This window comes from Ornithorhynchus anatinus, chromosome 2, assembly GCF_004115215.2.
Source record: "Ornithorhynchus anatinus isolate Pmale09 chromosome 2, mOrnAna1.pri.v4, whole genome shotgun sequence".
Classification (NCBI taxonomy): domain Eukaryota; kingdom Metazoa; phylum Chordata; class Mammalia; order Monotremata; family Ornithorhynchidae; genus Ornithorhynchus; species Ornithorhynchus anatinus.
Genome location: NC_041729.1, coordinates 22,219,594 through 22,236,974, shown reverse-complemented (window position 1 = coordinate 22,236,974; position 17,381 = coordinate 22,219,594). Strand labels below are relative to the sequence as shown.

Here is a 17,381-nt window from a genome sequence, read left to right as displayed (position 1 = left end):
GGGAGGGGAGGGAGGGGAACTTGGGGGAAAGCAACCCCAACGGAGCTCAGTGGAGGGAGGGAGGAAGGGACAGAGCAGGATCTGAGATGACCAGAGTTTCCCCGATGCCCAAACCAGTTGGGCGGGGGTGGGCCCCCTGACCCGAAATACCCAGCGCCTGATCAAGGGAAGCGAGAGATGTGTTCGTATGAGGCCGAGGAATGGATCTCGAGTGCCCAGAGGGACCTGCCCGCTCCGAGACGGCCCCTCCTGGGGGTGGGGGTGGGGTCTTCGCCCTCTGACCACCTGGGGGCCACCGGCTGCCGCTGGGGAGTGGGGGTGGGAGAGGGAGGGCAGGGGTTTCATTGACAACACAGCAGGAGTCTGGGAGAAAAGCACCAGCGGGAGGCCCCAGAGCCGATCCTTCCCCGCCATCTTGAAAGTTCTCTCAGCCTGGGCTTCGTTCTGACCGCCGGGGCCCACGGGTGGTCACCTCGCACAGCACGGCTGGGAGAAGGGGCCCGGGTCGGCCAGGCCCCAAGGGCTCTCCACGTCCTCTCCCCTGGCTTCCACCTCCTCCCCGGCTCCCTCCTCTTCCTTCTCCTCTGCCGACTCCTCTGTCTCCTTCTCCTTCCTTGCCTCGTCGTCCTCCGCCTCCTCTTCCTCCTCCCGGGCCTCCTCCTCCAGGATCCCGGGCTGGTGGCCCCCGGCCGGCTCGGGGTCGCAGTCGAGGGCCTCGTAGATGGTGGGCAGCGTGGTCTGCTGGCTCAGGCGCTTGCGCAGCCCGACCAGGAGCGGCTGGGGCATGGAGGAGACGTCCACGTTGTTGCCCAGGTCCACCCAGGCCAGGGAGGGGAACTTGTTCATGTCCTTGACGGCGTCGGTCAGCTCCTTCATGGTGGCCCGGGTCAGCCGGTTGCCGTTGAGGGAGAGGTGGGTGAGCTTGGGCAGAGCCCACAGAAAAGGCATGAGCAAGCGCAGGAGCTCGTCGCTCAGCTCCGTGAAGCTCAGGTCCACCGTGGTGAGGCCGTCCCCGTTGCTCTGCAGGTAGTAGGCCATGCGGTGGACGTCCCGCGCCGTGAGGGGGATCCCCGACAGATCTACCGACTCCTGGCTCAGCTTCTTCTGCAGGCTGCTCTTCAGGCTGCGGGGGCAACCGGAGAGGGACGGTCAGGGGCGCGGCCTGGACTGAACCCTCCTTTCCTCTTCTCCCGCTCCCTTCTGCATCGCCCGGACTTGCTCCCTTCCTTCATCCCCCCTCCCGGCCCCACAGCACTCATGTCCGCATCTGCCATTTGTTTATTTAATGTCTGCCTCTCCCTCTAGACTGTCAGCTCGCTGTGGGCAGGGCGTGTGTCTATTATGTTGTACTCTCCCAAGTGCTTAGTGCAGTGCTCCGCACACAGTAAGCGCTCGATCAATAGAACTGAGTGACTGACAGGGGGAGGGAGGGGAAGATGAGGAAATGCAGAGCAAGGTGGGCCGCCGGGGGCGGGGATGCTCAGACCCTTGGGGGCCCCTCAGCAGGATGCTCGGGCTGGCTGGTTTCTCTAGGAACACCGATGCCCAGAGCACCCACTTCCGTTTCTCCCCAAACCCCAAGTTCCCACTCTCCGCATTTTTGTTTTGTTTTTATGGTATTTGTTAAGAGTTTACTATGGTCCAGGTACTGTGCTAAGGTCTGGCATAGGTACAAACTAATCGGGTTGGACACAGTCCATGTCCCACATGGGGCTCACTATCATAATCCCCATTTTACGGATGAGGTAACAGAGGCACAGAGGAAGTGAAGTGACTTGCTCAAGGTCACATAGAAGACAAGTGGCAGAGCTGGGTTTAGAACCCAGGACCTCTGACTCCCAGGCCCGCGCTCTTTCCACTAGACCACACTGCCTCCAAAGCGCTTATTGTGTGCCGAGCACTCTACTAAGCCCTGGGAGAGGATAACAGGGGGGAATTAGGAGGGCTCACAATCTAAAAAGGCGACAAGAGATGGGTACAGAGTTGCACTGATTGGATCCTAGGGAAAAACAGAAGAGCAAGGAAGACAACTGGGGGCTCGCTTTTGCAAAAGAAACTCTGTGTTGCTCATGGAAACATTCCTGACCTCTGGTGTAGGTCTTCCAGTATTTTCTTTCCCATGCCTGGCTTTCCCAGGATGGTATTTCCTTCAGTGGCTGCTTTCTGGGAGCCGCTGGTCTCGAGGAATCCAGCCGCCTCCAGCTAAGGAGCTAGAGAATTGGGAGCGAGAGCAGCTCCTCTCCAAGGCCAGACCGAAGTCAGTCGGTCATATGTATTTATTGAGGACTAACTATGTACAGAGCACTGTATTAAGCACTTGGGAGAGTACAATATGACAAGGAAACAGACACATTCCCTGTCAAGAATGAGCTGACAGCCCAGAGGGGCCCCAGCCTTGCTGCGAGACAGCAGGAGAGGGATGGGTGGGGGCCGGTCTCATTAATAATAATAGTAATACTATAATTATGGTATTTATTAAGCACTTACTATGTACCCAGAACTGTTCTAAGAGCTGGGGTAGATACAAGATAATCAGGTTGGACACAATCCCTGTCCCACGTAGGGCTCTCAGTCTTAATCCCCATTTCACAGATGAGGGAACTGAGGGCCGGAGAAGTTAAGCAACTTGCCTAAGGTCACAGAGCGGACAAGTGGCAGAAGCAGGATTAGAACCCATGACCTTCTGACTCCCAGCCCCGTGCTCTATCCACTAGGCCATGCTGCTTCTCATTAGAATTGCTCACTCTGCCCCAGCTCTGTGGCCGTGTTAATGGAGCCCTGGCCTCTACCCCAGGAGGCGCTGGGCCGTCAATCAGTCAGCCAATCAATCATATTTATTGAGTGCTTACTGCAGGCAGACCACTGTACTTAGTGCTTGGGAGAACTTGACACATTCGACAGACATGATCTATACCCTCAAAGGGCTTACTTTCTAGTGGGAGATAGTAACTAAATTTATTTATTTAAATAAATAGATTTGTTTGTATTAATGTCTGTCTCTCCCTCAGACTGTAAGCTCGTTCAATCAGTCAGTATATTTATTAAGTGCTTACTGTGTCCGGAGCACTGTACTAAGTGCTTGGGAGAGCACAATATAACAACATAACAGAGTGGGCAGCTACGTTCCCTGCCCACAAGAAGCTTAGGACTAGAGAGCGTGCCTACCAACTGTTACGTCGTACAGTGCTCGGCACACACTAAGTGCTCAATAAATACCATTGTTTGGCACGTAGTAAGCCCTTAACAAATACCATCATCATTATTATTACCATTGATTGACTGACTGATTGATTGATTGATTCCACAATTGGTCCACAAATGATTCTCTATGTGAGATCTAGGGCTGTTGGCTCCTCCCAGGGAATCCAGCTGCTCCTAGACCTGCAATCCCCACAGAAAGCACCGGATTTGTCCAAGAACAACAGGGGTTTTGGCCATTGGGCTCCTGGGTTAGCTTTCTTGCCTTTGGGACAGCTGGGGAATCGCAGAGGGGGTTTACTGCCCGACTCCACCTCTGTCCTGTTCTAGGTCCTGTGCCCAGGATATCCCCAAACCTCAAAAACCACAACTCCCAGGCCCTTGAGGCTCAGGGGAATTTTCCAGAATGCCGGGCGAGCTTAAAGCCTCCTGAGGCCCTTCGTAGAGGATTGTTACGCAAGGTATTTTGGGAACTTCTGAGCAGGGAAGCCAGGGTTGCTCTGGGGTTGCTGAGCTGCCTGCTTGGAAATGTTGAAAACCTGTCTTCTGAAGAGCTGGAGGAGTGGCTTTTCTGGGCAATGGAGAATTTGTATCATTAACCTCATTCATTCCAGAGCTGGGTGCTGTTCCCAAGGTCCGGTGAGCCATTCAGACTTCTCACTCCCTTCTGCGTTGCCTTGACTTGCTCCCTTTATCCCTCCGCCCAGGCCCACGCCGCTTATGTACCTATCTTTAATTTTATTTATTCACATTAATATCTGTCTCCCCCTCTACATTCTAAGTTCACTGTGGGCAGAGAATGTGTTTGTTATATTGTTATACTGTACTCTTCCATGCACTCAGTACAGCGCTCTGATCCCAATGAGCTCTCGATAAATATGATCGACTGACTCTCACCCATCCGAACACTTCCTGCGGAGTTGGCAAATGTATCGGGAACCTCACGGCGCTTCTTCTGAGGACCTTTGACTTTAATATTATTAATCGAACCCTAAATGTGTGCCTCTGCACTGTATTAGGCCCCTGGGAAGGATGGAATGAGTAGATGTGATCCCTGATCTTGAGGAGCTAAAATTTTAGCTGGGAAGATCAATGGTAATATATAAGCCAGATAGAAGGAAGCAGTAGACAACAAGGAGCTATATCAAAGTGCTATGCAGGGGAACTTGTAAGCACTTAGAAGCTTAGGTGGCATGAAAGCCCTGATGTGGGAGTTTGTGGATATAATAATAATAATAATTGTTCTTGGTAAGTGCTTACTATGTGCCAAACACTGTAATAAATGCAGTTTAAGGATATAATGATTATATCCTTAATAGTATATCCTTAATTATATCCTTATATCTTTAATAGTACTTGTTAAATGCCAAGCACTGTAATAAATGCAGTTGGGAGATATAATAGTATTTTTTAAGTGCTTACTATGTGCCAGGCACTGTGGAGAAGCAGCGTGGCTCAGTGGAAAGAGCACGGGCTTGGGAGTCAGAAGCCATGGGTTCAAATCCTGGCTCTGCCACCTCTCAGCTGTGTGACTGTGGGCAAGTCACTTCACTTCTCTGTGCCTCAGTTACCTCATCTGTAAAATGGGGATGAAGACTGGGAGCCTCACGAGGGACAACTCGATTACCCTGTATCTACCCCGGTACTTAGAACAGTGCTCTGCACATAGTAAGCGTTTATCAAATACCAACGTTATTATTACTAAGTGCTAGGGTAGATATGAGATAATCAGCTCCCACATGGAGCTCACAGTTTAATCAATCACATTTATTAAGCACTTACTGTGTGAGGAGTGCATAGGAGAGTACAATATAACAGAGTTGCTAGACACGTTCCCCACACATAAGGAGCTTAGTCTAGAGGAAGGAGAATAGGTATTGAATCCCCATTTTGTAGGTGAGGAAACTGAAGCACAGAGAGGTTAAATTGCTTGCCCAAGGTCACACACGTCAGACAAGTGGCAGAGCTGAGATTGGAACTCAGGTCCTCTGACTCCTTGGCCCAGACTCTTTCCACTAGGCCACAGTGCTTCTCTATAAAGTGGAAAGATTACAAGTTAATCAAAGAAAGCCTCCTGGAGGAAGTGTAATTTCAGAATGACTTTGAAGAAGGGAAGAGCCGTGATCCGTTGGATATGAAGGGAGCGGGAGTTCCGGGTAGAGGGGATGACTACACTAAATTGTAAACTCTTTGAAGGCAGGGATTGTGTCTACCAACATTACTGTAGTCTCCCAAATACTTAGCACAGTAGTCTACTCTCTCGAGTGCTTAGTACAGTGCTCTGCACCCAGTATGTGCTCAATAAATATAACTGATTGATTCTACACACGGTAAGTGCTCAACAAATACCACTGATTGAGCAAGAGGTCGGTGGTGGGAGAGATCAAAACGAGGTACAGCAAGTAGGGTTGCTTGAGAGGGACAAAGAGAGGGAGCTGGGGTTTAGTGGTAGAGAGAGCTGATTGAGGGCCTTAAACTTCTCTGCTGGGAAGGTGGAGTTAGGGGAGTTGTGCAGGTGTTCACTGCAAGCAGCCTCCCTTCTCCCCTACAAATCCCCTTCATTGCTCTAGACTGCAAGCTCATTGTGGACAGGGAACGTGTCCCCCAGCTCGGTTCTATTGTACTCTTCCAAGCACTTAATATAACGCTCTGCACGCAGTAAGCATTCACTAAAAATATGATTGATTGCTCAAATGGCAACTGTGCTGGCAGCTAAGTGGGAGCTTGTGTCGGGGAGAAAACTAGGCCTCAGACAGCACTTACCCCTCCCCCCCCACCCCAGTCCTTCCTCCCTCCGTCTCAATCTGCGTTACACGAGATCGGATGAAGAAGCAGCAAGCACTCAGAGGATAGTCAAGGCCCCAGCAGCCAGGGAGGACTAGAAAAAGCAGGAAGGAAGCCTTGAACCTCAGACCGTACTGAAGATTTGGGTAACCTGGGGGCGGCTGCAGGGTAAGTGCTGGGCGGGGAAGGAGCTCCAGGACCAGGGTTGGGGGGCTTTTAAAATGAGGGCCAGGAGCAAGTCTATTCAGACAGCCTCGGCCTGGAGCGGGCAGGTCAGCGTGCTCAGGGAATAATGATGGTATCTGTTAAGCGCTTACTATGTGCCAAGCACCGTTCTAAGCGCCGGGGGAGATAGAGAGTAATCAGATAGTTCCATGTGGGGCTCACAGTCTTAATCCTCATTTTCCAGAAGAGGTAACTGAGGCACAGAGAACTTAAGTGGCTTGCCCAAAGTCACACAGTTGATAAGTGGTGGAGCTGGGATTAGAACCCAAGACCTCTGTCTCCCAAGCCCATGCTCTTTCCACTAAGCCATGCTGGAAGGGGCTATGGAGGGGGGATGGGATGGTCCCCAGGTCTGGAGGGGGTGGACCACCGTGCTCAGGGAAGGGGCTCTCGGGGGTGGGAGGGGAGATGGTCCCCGGGCCCGGAAGGGGCAGGCCAGAGTGGTCAGGAAAGGGACTCTGGAGGGGGGTGGGAGTGGTCCCGTAGCTCTGTTCCCCCGACTTGGGGTGTAGAATGCATTGTTCCACATGCACAGTACTTCGCACATAGCAAGCACTTAACAAATACCATCATCATCATACTCCACACGTTCCCTTCCCGAAGGACACAGGGAGGACTGATGACCCAGGCGGGGCCGTGCCCGGGGTCGCCCAGCCGGCCGCCCCGGCAGTGTTGAGTGCTGACCTCGGGGGCCAAAGGTCTCTCTTCCCTCCAGCACCCCCCCCCCTTCCCCTCCAACCCCTTCCATCCCCCGCCGGGCTCACCACGCCTGGGGCTTCCTCCTGGGCAGGCTGTGCCGATGCCATTTGGAGTGGGGAGTCAGGTGGTAAATGAGCTGCCGACAGATCCGGTCTGAGGACTTCCAGGGGTCGTAGTCCTGCAAGAGAAACCTGGCTCAGAGCCTGCTCTGTCCTCTCTATAATTCAGCACCTGGGCCTTGAGGTGGGGGGGTCCCCGAAACAGCAGAAAGGGGAAAGCGCCTCCCCCACTCTCCTGCTATAGCACCCGCTCACTGACAGAGCCCACAGACCCCCATTATAAGGCTCCTGAGTTGTCTGAGATACCACCACAGAGCTTACCCTGCCTCACTTAAGCACTTCCCTTCCTCTCCCTTTCAACTATTTCTGACTGACTTGGATAATGTGATGGTAGCCTATTCAATTTAGCATGAGATAATGACATCTGTATAGCATGTACAAATGACTTCTCTAGCAACGTCAGCACAGGGTGCCCTTTGGCTGAACAGGATTCATTCATTCAATCGTGTTTACTGAGCTCTTACTGTGTGAGGAGCGCTGTACTAAGCGCTTGGGAGAGTACAATACCACAATAAACAGACATATTCCCTGCCCACAACGAGCTCACATTCTAGAAACTCTAGCCTTCTCCTTCTAGCAGTTGCCTGAAGAATTTTAGTCTTCAAGGACCTACGCGATGAGCATATGAGAAGTACATGGACAGATCTTTTGGACAGTAATACAGTGTTATTGTATTTTATTGTAATGGGAAGCAGCGTGGCTCAGTGGAAAGAGCCCGGGCTTGGGAGTCAGAGGTCATGAGTTCTAATCCCGGCTCTGCCACTTGTCAGCTGTGTGACTGTGGGCAAGTCACTTAACTTCTCTGTGCCTCAGTTCCCTCACCTGTAAAATGGGGATTAAGACTGGGAGCCTCACGTGGGACAATCTGATTCCCCTGTGTCTCCCCCAGCGCTTAGAACAGTGCTCTGCCCATAGTGAGCGCTCAACAAATACCAACATTATTGATACAGTTTGCATGAACTAGAGGAGAAGGTTCTTCTGAAATGGTCCCCAAGGCACGTGGACCAGCCGGCCCAGAAATGTCCCGTTCTAATAATATTGGTATTTGTTAAGCGCTTACTATGTGCAGAACACTGTTCTAAGCGCTGGGGGAGATACAGGGGAATCAGGTCGTCCGTGAGGCTCACAATTAATCCCCATTTTACAGATGAGGTCACTGAGGCACAGAGAAGTGAAGTGACTTGCCCACAGTCACACAGCTGACAAGTGGCAGAGGGGGGAGTCGAACCCATGACCTCTGACTCCGAAGCCCAGGCTCTTTCCACTGAGCCACGCTGCTTCCCAACTCCGTTCTCCGTTCTCCATTCTCCCAGTATCAACTAGGTTTCCCCATGGCTCTTCAGAGGGAGGGGAGCCGGGGGAGCCCCCGAAGAGTCTCAAAGGCTGATAAGTCTTTGGGGGGCGGGGTGGGCGGGAAAGAGAGAGAGAGAGATCAGAAGGCAGCTTCCGTAGGCAGACTTCCAATGGTGTAGGCGAGTGTCTCCTGAGTTTTGGCTTAGAGAACTAATCCCCTTCCCTAACACCTCAAAAGTGCCCCCTCACCCCCTGCCATTGCCGGGGGGTGATGATGGGTGGGATCCACACTCGGGTTGCCCAGACAAACCCCTTCCTACCCCGCCGTCACCCTCCTTCCGGCAGCGGGTCCTGCCCGAAGGATGTGCAAGATGACTCAGAACAGTAAGTATTCTATTTACACAGACATACCAAAATTTCCCCATTTAAAGTACTTCTTGATCCTGTAATTCTGTTGTGGATTTAACACTTTTTAATACATTTATGCTGATTTAGTTAATTTTTTGGATCTTGGAAACACACGCACAAGATTTCTTAGGAGAAACTCTACTTTGTTTAGCGCTCTTGTGCTTACAGCCTGCTTTTCACGGGGCCAACTAGAAACACTAACCAGGGACTAGCTGTATTACACTATTTGTGCTTGCCCACCGGGCTTGAAGCCCCTTAGGGCTAGAGGAGAGGGAAGCGATGAAGCTGAGATGGCAGAGTTTGCTTTCCGTTTGATCTCCAGTCTGTCAGAGTGATAGTTTGGATGGAGGGTACAGTGGAAATGGATTCTTCAGATTAGGTCCCAGGCAGCCAGATGGGATGAGAGCAGTAACTCTGAACTTTCCTAAGCAATTGGCTTTTTCACATTGTTTTTCACATTTCACAGTAATGTCGCTTGGTTTCATGGTTGGTAAGTATAACGCCAGTAACTATGGTACTGTCTGCTAATTCTGCTGTATTGTAATAATAGTGGCATTTATCAAGCGCTTACTATGTGCCAGCTTTTCAATTTGAGGGTGAGGAATCTAGAGGGGAAGAAGACCGAGAGGGGTCAGGCTTCAAAGAGCCAATAGGTCAGACATCTCCGTTTCGGCTCTTTTGAGCCTAGATTGGAAACTTTGAGGTCACGTCTGAGAGCTGGGACGAGCTACATCCACTTCAGAAAGCTCTAGGGGCCGTTGTCTCAGTAAAGCGGACACCTACTGGGCTCACAATCTAAGGGGGCAAGGACAGACCCGCGGAAAACAGGAGGAAGTCGTAAACAGGCAGAAATTAGGGTCCAAACTGCCCGGGGAGCCTGGTATCCACAAGCCAGCCTTCTCAGTCCCCCATCTCGCCCCTCCCACCCACTGGCACCCACCGACTAGCTCCCAGTGCCTTCTCGGGGGGCAGTGGCCCCCCAAATAATGAGTCCATATCTTCCTCTCTTACTCGCCAGCAGGGAACTCTACTTAATGGCATCTCGTGGTATTAGAAATTAGTTTTGCAGGTAAACTGGAATCTGCTGGACTTGAAGGGGGAACGTGGCTTAGTGGATAGAGCCCAGACCTGGGAGTCAGAAAGACCGGCGTTCGATTCCCGGCTCCACCACTTGTCTGCTGAGTGACCTTGGGCAAGTCCCTTCACTTCTTTGGGACTCGGTTACCTCATCCGTAAAATGGAGGTTAAGACTGTGAGCCCCACGTGGGACATGGCTTGTGTGGAATCTAATTATCTTGTGTTTTTAGAGAAGCAGCGTGGTTTAGCGGAAAGACCACGGGCTTGGGAGTCAAAGGTCATGGGTTCTAATCCCGGCTCTGCCACTTGCCTGCTGTGTGACCTTAGGCGAGTCACTTAACTTCTCTGAGCCTCAGGCACCTCATCTGTAAAATGGGGATGAAGACTGTGAGCCCCACGTGGGACAACCTGATTACCCTGTGTCGATCCCAGCAGCTCAGAACAGTGCTTGGCACATAGTTGTAGCAGCGTGGCTCAGCGGGAAGAGCCCGGGCTTTGGAGCCAGAGGTCATGGGTTCGAATCCCGGCTCGGCCACTTGTCAGCTGTGTGACTGGGGCAAGTCACTTCGCTTCTCTGCCCCTCAGTTCCCTCATCTGTAAAATGGGGATTAAGACTGTGAGCCTCAGGTGGGACAACCTGTTTACCCTGTATCTACCCCCAGCGCTTAGAACAGTCCTCTGCACATAGTAAGGGCTTAACAAATACCAACATTATTATTAATAGTAGTAAGTGCTTAACAAATATAATTATTATAATAGCTCTGGTGTAAGAAAAAGCCCCAGAATGGGTGTCCTAGGGTGTTGGGGTGGTACCCCCACCCACATGGGGCTGGAGAGGGGCTGCACTACCCAGTCCTCCTCCCTCCTCCTGCCCAGCTCCCTCTGTCAGGAAGGACTGTGTCCACTGCCCTAGAGGATCCACCCAGCCCGGGGCTCAGATCTTCCTCAAGAAGCCTGGGAGCCAACGGACCCTGGGAGCCCTCACAGACAAGCACCAAGCCGGAAGGACTGTGAGCTCGTTGTGGCCAGGGATTGTTATTCTTTACTATACCTTTCCAACCGCTTAGTACAGTGTTCTGCACGCGCTAAGTCCTTCATAAATACGAACGAATCGTATAAATGCGAATCGAATGAATGAAAGAACCAGGCTGCTAGGCCCAACTTCCCCAATAACAGCACCAAAAAGGGAGTTCAGCTCCTCCACCTGCCCAAATTCACTTTTCCCCTGTGGCTATTAACAGTTCTGGAAGGAATCCCGGTTGTAATATTAGAGCCGCGCTCAGCCAGGGGCCTGCCCCTGGGTCAGTCCCTGCAGCAGGAGTAGCTCTCCCCTTAGTGGCACTGTTCCCAGACCTGAGCTTCAGTAGTTCTCATTCAGTGGTATGAATTGAGCACTTACTGTGGGCAGAGCACTGTACTAAGCGCTTGGGAGAGTATAATACGACAATAAGACATATTCTGTACCCACAACGAGCTAAGCACAGACACTGGGTCACGGGTGGTCTGGTCCAGTGTCTTCCGCCTAGAAAAAGAAGCAGCGTGGCTCAGTGGAAAGAGCCTGGGCTTCGGAGTCAGAGGTCATGGGTTCGAATCCCGGCTCTGCCACTTGTCAGCTGTGTGACCGTGGGCAAGTCACTTCACTTCTCGATGCCTCAGTTACCTCATCTGGAAATGGGGATTAAGACTGTGAGCCCCACGTGGGACAACCTGATTCCCTGTGTCTACCCCAGCGCTTAGAACAGTGCTCGGCACATAGTAAGCGCTTAACAAATACCAACATTATTCTTTTTTCTAGGAGGTCCCTTCCAGCCAACTCTCATTTTCTGATGGTAGCCTGTCTTCAATATCTGCTGCAGGTCTTTACTCTCGCTTTACGGGAGACCATTGGCTCCCCACGGTCTCCCTTGGCTCCCCATGGTCTCCCTTGCCCACACCGATATAACCGGGGTGGGAGGGTTGGGGGGTGGAGGGGGGCTGGATTTCTTACCAAGAGGAAGCAGCGTGGCTGGGGAAGCAGCGTGGCTCAGTGGAAAAGAGCCCGGGCCTCGGAGTCAGAGGTCATGAGTTCGACTCCCGGCTCCGCCACTTGTCAGCTGTGCGACTGTGGACGAGTCACTTCACTTCTCTGGGCCTCAGTTCCCTCATCTGTAAAATGGGGATTAACTGTGAGCCTCACGTGGGACGACCTGATTACCCTGTATCTCTCCCAGCGCTTAGAACAGTGCTCTGCCCATAGTAAGCGCTTAACAAATACCAATGTTATTATAGTGGGGAGGTGCCGTGCAAGTAGGGCTTTTTCTGGAGCACCCGGCTGATGGCTCAGCTCTTCCCCTGGATGGCAGCAAAACCCTCCAGGAAGGTTTCATGAGGAATCCAGAACACAACCGTAGCCATCTGGGAAGTCCAAGTGCCCCTCCGAACAGCGCCAGAAGGGAATGTGAAAATGGACTGTAATAATGGTGGTATTTGTTAAGCGCTTACTATGTGCAGCGCACTGTTCTAATCGTTGGGGTAGATACAGGGTCATCAGATTGTCCCACATGAGGCTCACAGTCTTCATCCCCATTTTACAGGTGAGGTAACTGCCCCGCTCTGGGAGCCCCTGGCATCCCCGAGTCTTCTCAGAACAATAATAATAATAACGTTGCTATTTGTTAAGCGCTTACTATGTGCAGAGCACCGTTCTAAGCGCTGGGGTAGATACAGGGTAATCAGGTTGTCCCACGTGAGGCTCACGGTTAATCCCCATTTTACAGATGAAGTAACTTAGGCACAGAGAAGTGAAGTGACTTGCCCACAGTCACCCAGCTGGCAAGTGGCAGAGCTGGAATTCGAACCCATGACCTCTGACTCCCAGGCCTGCGCTCTTTCCACTGAGCCACGCTGCTTCTGGAGACTGTGAGCCTCATGTGGGACAACGTGATGACCCTGTAGCTACCCCAGAGCTTAGAATAGTGCTCTGCACATAGTAAGCGCTTAACAAATACCAACACTACTATTATTATTATTCTAAGCACTGGGGGCTGGGGGGGGACATAGGATGATCAGGTTGTCCCACGTGGGGCTCACAGTTTTTAATCCCCATTTTATAGATGAGGTAACTGAGGCTCAGAGAAGTGAAGTGACTTGCCAAAGTCACAGCTGGCAAGCGGCGGAGTTGGGATTAGAACCCGTGACCTCCAACTCCCAAGGCCGGGCTCCTTCCACTGAGCCACGCTGCTTCTCTAGACCCAGGGGATCGGGCGTGAGCTCTCTGCGAAGGGAAACAACGCTTGGGCTGGAAAGGCCAGGGCCCTTGGCAAGAAGTGTGCCACTGGGGCTTGGCCTGGCCACGTGGTGAAGACGGGATGTTCTGAGAACAGGCCAGAGGAGTTTCCGCCCTGGGATGGGGCTTCTCGAGGCCGGAGTTGGGGAGGCGGCAGCGGGAGCCGGCCTCAGGGACCCCAGCTGCAGGCTGCCCCACTCTGGGGGCCCCTGGCATCCCCGAGTCTTCTCAGAACAATAATAATAATAACGTTGGTATTTGTTCAGCGCTTACTATGTGCAGAGCACTGTTCTAAGCGCTGGGGGAGATACAGGGTCATCAGGTTGTCCCACGTGAGGCTCACAGTTAATCCCCATTTCATAGATGAAGTAACTCAGGCACAGAGGAAGTGCAATGACTTGCCCACAGTCACACAGCTGACAAGTGGCAGAGCCAAGATTCGAACCCATGACCTCTGACTCCGAAGCCCAGGCTCTTTCCACTGAGCCACGCTGCTTCTCAGAAGACCCTTTGCCCCTTCATCTCCAGCTAGGAAGAGAGACAGGCCCTCCCTCATATCCTGCCTCGGGTCTGGATCGCCCTCCCTCCTCAAATCCGACAATGACTCTCCGCCCCTTCAAAGTCTTATTGAAGGCGCATCCTTCCCCGACTATACCCTCCTTTCCTCTTCTTCCACTCCCTTCTGCATCACCCTGACTTACTCCCTTTAGTCATCCCCACTTTCATTCATTCATTCAATAGTATTTATTGAGCGCTTACTATGTGCAGAGCACTATACTAAGCGCTTGGAATGAACAAGTCGGCAACAGATAGAGACAGTCCCTGCCGTTTGACGGGTTTACGGTCTAATCGGGGGAGACGGACAGACGAGAACGATGGCAATAAATAGAGTCGAGGGGAAGAACATCTCGTAAAAACAATGGCAACTAAATAGAATCGAGGCGATGTACAATTCATTAACAAAATAAATAGGGTAACGGAAATATATACAGTCGAGTGGACGAGTACAGTGCTGAGGGGATGGGAAGGGAGAGGGGGAGGAGCAGAGGGAAAGGGGGGAAAAGAGGGTTTAGCTGCGGAGAGGTGAAGGGGGGGTGGTAGAGGGAGTAGAGGGAGAAGAGGAGCTCAGTCTGGGAAGGCCTCTTGGAGGAGGTGAGTTTTAAGTAGGGTTTTGAAGAGGGGAAGAGAATCAGTTTGGCGGAGGTGAGGAGGGAGGGCGTTCCGGGACCGCGGGAGGACGCGGCCCGGGGGTCGACGGCGGGACGGGCGAGACCGAGGGACGGTGAGGAGGTGGGCGGCGGAGGAGCGGAGCGTGCGGGGTGGGAGGTAGAAAGAGAGAAGGGAGGAGAGGTAGGAAGGGGTGAGGTGATGTGGAGCCTCGAAGCCTAGAGTGAGGAGCTTTTGTTTGGAGCGGAGGTCGATAGGCAACCACTGGAGTTGTTTAAGAAGGGGAGTGACAGGCCCAGATCGTTTCTGCGGGAAGATGAGCCGGGCAGCGGAGTGAAGAATAGACTGGAGCGGGGCGAGAGAGGAGGAAGGGAGGTCAGAGAGAAGGCCGACACGGTAGTCTAGCCGGGATATGACGAGAGCCCGTAGCAGTAAGGTAGCCGTCTGGGTGGAGAGGAAAGGGCGGATCTTGGAGATATCGTAAAGGTGAAACCGGCAGGTCTCGGTAACGGATAGGATGCGTGGGGTGAACGAGAGAGACGAGTCGAGGATGACACCGAGATCGCGGGCCCGAGAGACGAGAAGGATGGTCGTGCCATCGACGGTGATAGAGAAGTCTGGGAGAGGACCGGGTTTGGGAGGGAAGATGAGGAGCTCAGTCTCGCTCATGTTGAGTTTTAGGTGGCGGGCCGACATCCAGGTGGAGACGTCCCGGAGACGGGAGGAGATGTGAGCCTGAAGGGAGGGGGAGAGGACGGGGCGGAGATGTAGATCTGCGTGTCATCTGCGTAGAGATGGTAATCAAAGCCATGAGAGCGGATGAGTTCACTGAGGGAGCGAGTGTAAATGGAGAACAGAAGAGGGCCGAGAACTGACCCTTGAGGAACTCCAACAGTTAAAGGATGGGAGGGGGAGGAGGTGCCAGCGAAGGAGACCGAGAATGACCGGCCAGAGAGGTGAGAGGAGAACCGGGAGAGGACGGAGTTCGTGAAGCCAAGGTGAGATAAGGTATGGAGGAGGAGGGGATGGTCGACCGTGTCAAAGGCAGCAGAGAGGTCGAGGAGGATCAGAATGGAGTAGGAACCATTGGATTTGGCAAGAAGGAGGTCACGGGTGACCTTAGAGAGAGCAGTCTCGGTAGAGTGGAGGGGACGGAAGCCAGATCGGAGGGGGGTCTAGGAGAGAATGGGAGTTAAGGAATTCTAAGCATCGATTGTAGACGACTCGTTCTACGATTTTGGAAAGGAAGGGTAGTAGGGAGATAGGGCGATAACTGGAGGGGGAAGTGGGGTCAAGAGCGGGTTTTTTTTAGGATGGGGGAGACGTGGGCATGTTTGAAGGCAGCGGGGAAGGAGCCATTGGAGATTGAGTGGTTAAAAATAGAAGTTAAGGAAGGGAGGAGGGCAGGGGCGATGGTTTTAAGAAGGTGAGAGGGAATGGGGTCCGAGGCGCAGGTGGAGGGGGTGGCACTTGCGAGGAGGGAGGAGATCTCCTCTGAGGATACTGCAGGGAAGGATGGGAAAGTAGGGGAGAGGGTCGGTGGAGGGGAGGGGAGAGGCGGAGGGGTGACTTGGGGGAGCTCAGACCTGATCGTGTTGATTTTCGTGAGGAAATAGGTGGCCAGATCATTAGGGGTGAGAGATGGGGGAGGGGGAGGAACAGGGGGCCTAAGGAGAGAGTTAAAGGTCCGGAACAATCGGCGGGGGTGACGGGCATGGGTGTCGATGAGGGAGGAGAAGAAGTTTTGCCTGGCGGAGGAGAGGGCAGAGTTAAGGCAGGAAAGGATAAATTTGAAGTGTGTGAGGTCGGCTCGGTGCTTGGACTTTCGCCAGCAGCGCTCGGCAGCTCGAGCATAGGAGCGTAGGAGGCGGACGGAGGAGGTGATCCGGGGCTGTGGGTTAGTGGAGCGAGAGCGGCGGAGGGAAAGGGGGGCGAGAGAGTTGAGATGAGTAGAGAGGGTGGAGTTGAGAGCGGAGACCTGATCGTCGAGAGTGGGAAGTGAGGACAGGGCGGCAAGGTGAGGAGAGATGCTTTTGGAAAGACGGATGGGATAGAGAGAGCGGAGGTCTCTGGGGCAGTAGCGAAGATTTGCAGGGGGAGGGAGTGTGAGAGATGAGGCAGGTGAGAAGGTTATGGTCAGAGAGAGGGATTTCAGAGTCGGTGAGGGAGGAGATAGTGCAGCGGTAGGCGATGACGAGATCGAGGGTGTGACCGAGTCAGTGAGCGGGCGCGGTACGGTGGAGGAGGAGGTCGGCAGAGTCGAGGAGGGATAGCAGGCGGGCGGCAGAGGAGTCGTCGGGTACATCCATATGGATGTCGAAGTCTCCGAGGATCAGAGTGGGCAGAGAGAAGGAGAGAAGGAAGGTGAGAAAGGAGTCAAGGTGGTTGAAGAAGTCGGAGGTGGGACCGGGAGGGCGGTAGATGACGGCGACAAGTATCTGGAGGGGGTGGTAGAGGCGAATGATATGGGCTTCGAAGGAGGGGAAGGAGAGGGAGGGGGGAGGAGGGATAGTGTGGAAGCGGCAACGGGGCGAGAGGAGGAAGCCGACGCCTCCTCCTTTACCGGTGAGTCTGGGGGAGTGGGAGAAGGAGAGGCCTCCGCCGGAGAGATCGGCGGCGGAGACCGTGTCTTCGGGAGAGAGCCACGTTTCCGAAAGGGCGAGGAGGAGAGAGCGGGAGAGGAAAAGGTCATGGACGAAGGTAGCTTACCTGTAATAGAGCGGGGGTTCCAGAGGCCACACTTGAAAGTAGCTGTGGGTGCAAGGCGGGGAGGGGAGGGTTTGGATGGGAAGGAAGTGGCGGGGCCCTGGAGGGGGAGAGGAGGATGAAGGGTAGTGGTGGGACAAGAGGACTGTGATGGGGCGTGGGTGGGGAAGAGAGAAAGGGGGAGGGGGTGAGGAGGGGGTTTGGTGGGGGGAAGAGTAGGGGGAGGGGGAAGAGGGGTAGCGCTGGTAAAGTGGGGTTCTAGGGGAGGGGAGGGGGGGAGGAGACAGAGGAGAGAGCGGGAGAGAGCTGAGCGAGAGAGGGGAAGGGGAAGGGGAGGACAGGAAGGGGCGGGAGGGAGGAGGGGGGGAGGAGGGACATGGCGAGGCCAGAGAGGTGGGTGGCAGCACTGACAACAATAAACAGTAACAAACGAAATCGGT

At 53.4% G+C, this 17,381-nt stretch overlaps 1 protein-coding gene across 1 annotated transcript in view; it reads right to left on the bottom strand.

Annotated features, from left to right (window-relative positions):
- LRRC75B (leucine rich repeat containing 75B) overlaps positions 1 to 17,381 on the bottom strand; it is a 41,260-nt gene continuing 23,879 nt past the window's right edge. Inside the window, exons 3-4 of the mRNA XM_029047896.2 lie at positions 6,972 to 7,084; positions 1 to 1,123 (exon numbers count right to left, since the gene is read on the bottom strand). Of these exons, the coding sequence (XP_028903729.1) occupies positions 469 to 1,123; positions 6,972 to 7,084 (768 nt within the window). The 3' untranslated portion in view covers positions 1 to 468. The remainder of the gene's footprint in view (positions 1,124 to 6,971; positions 7,085 to 17,381) is intronic.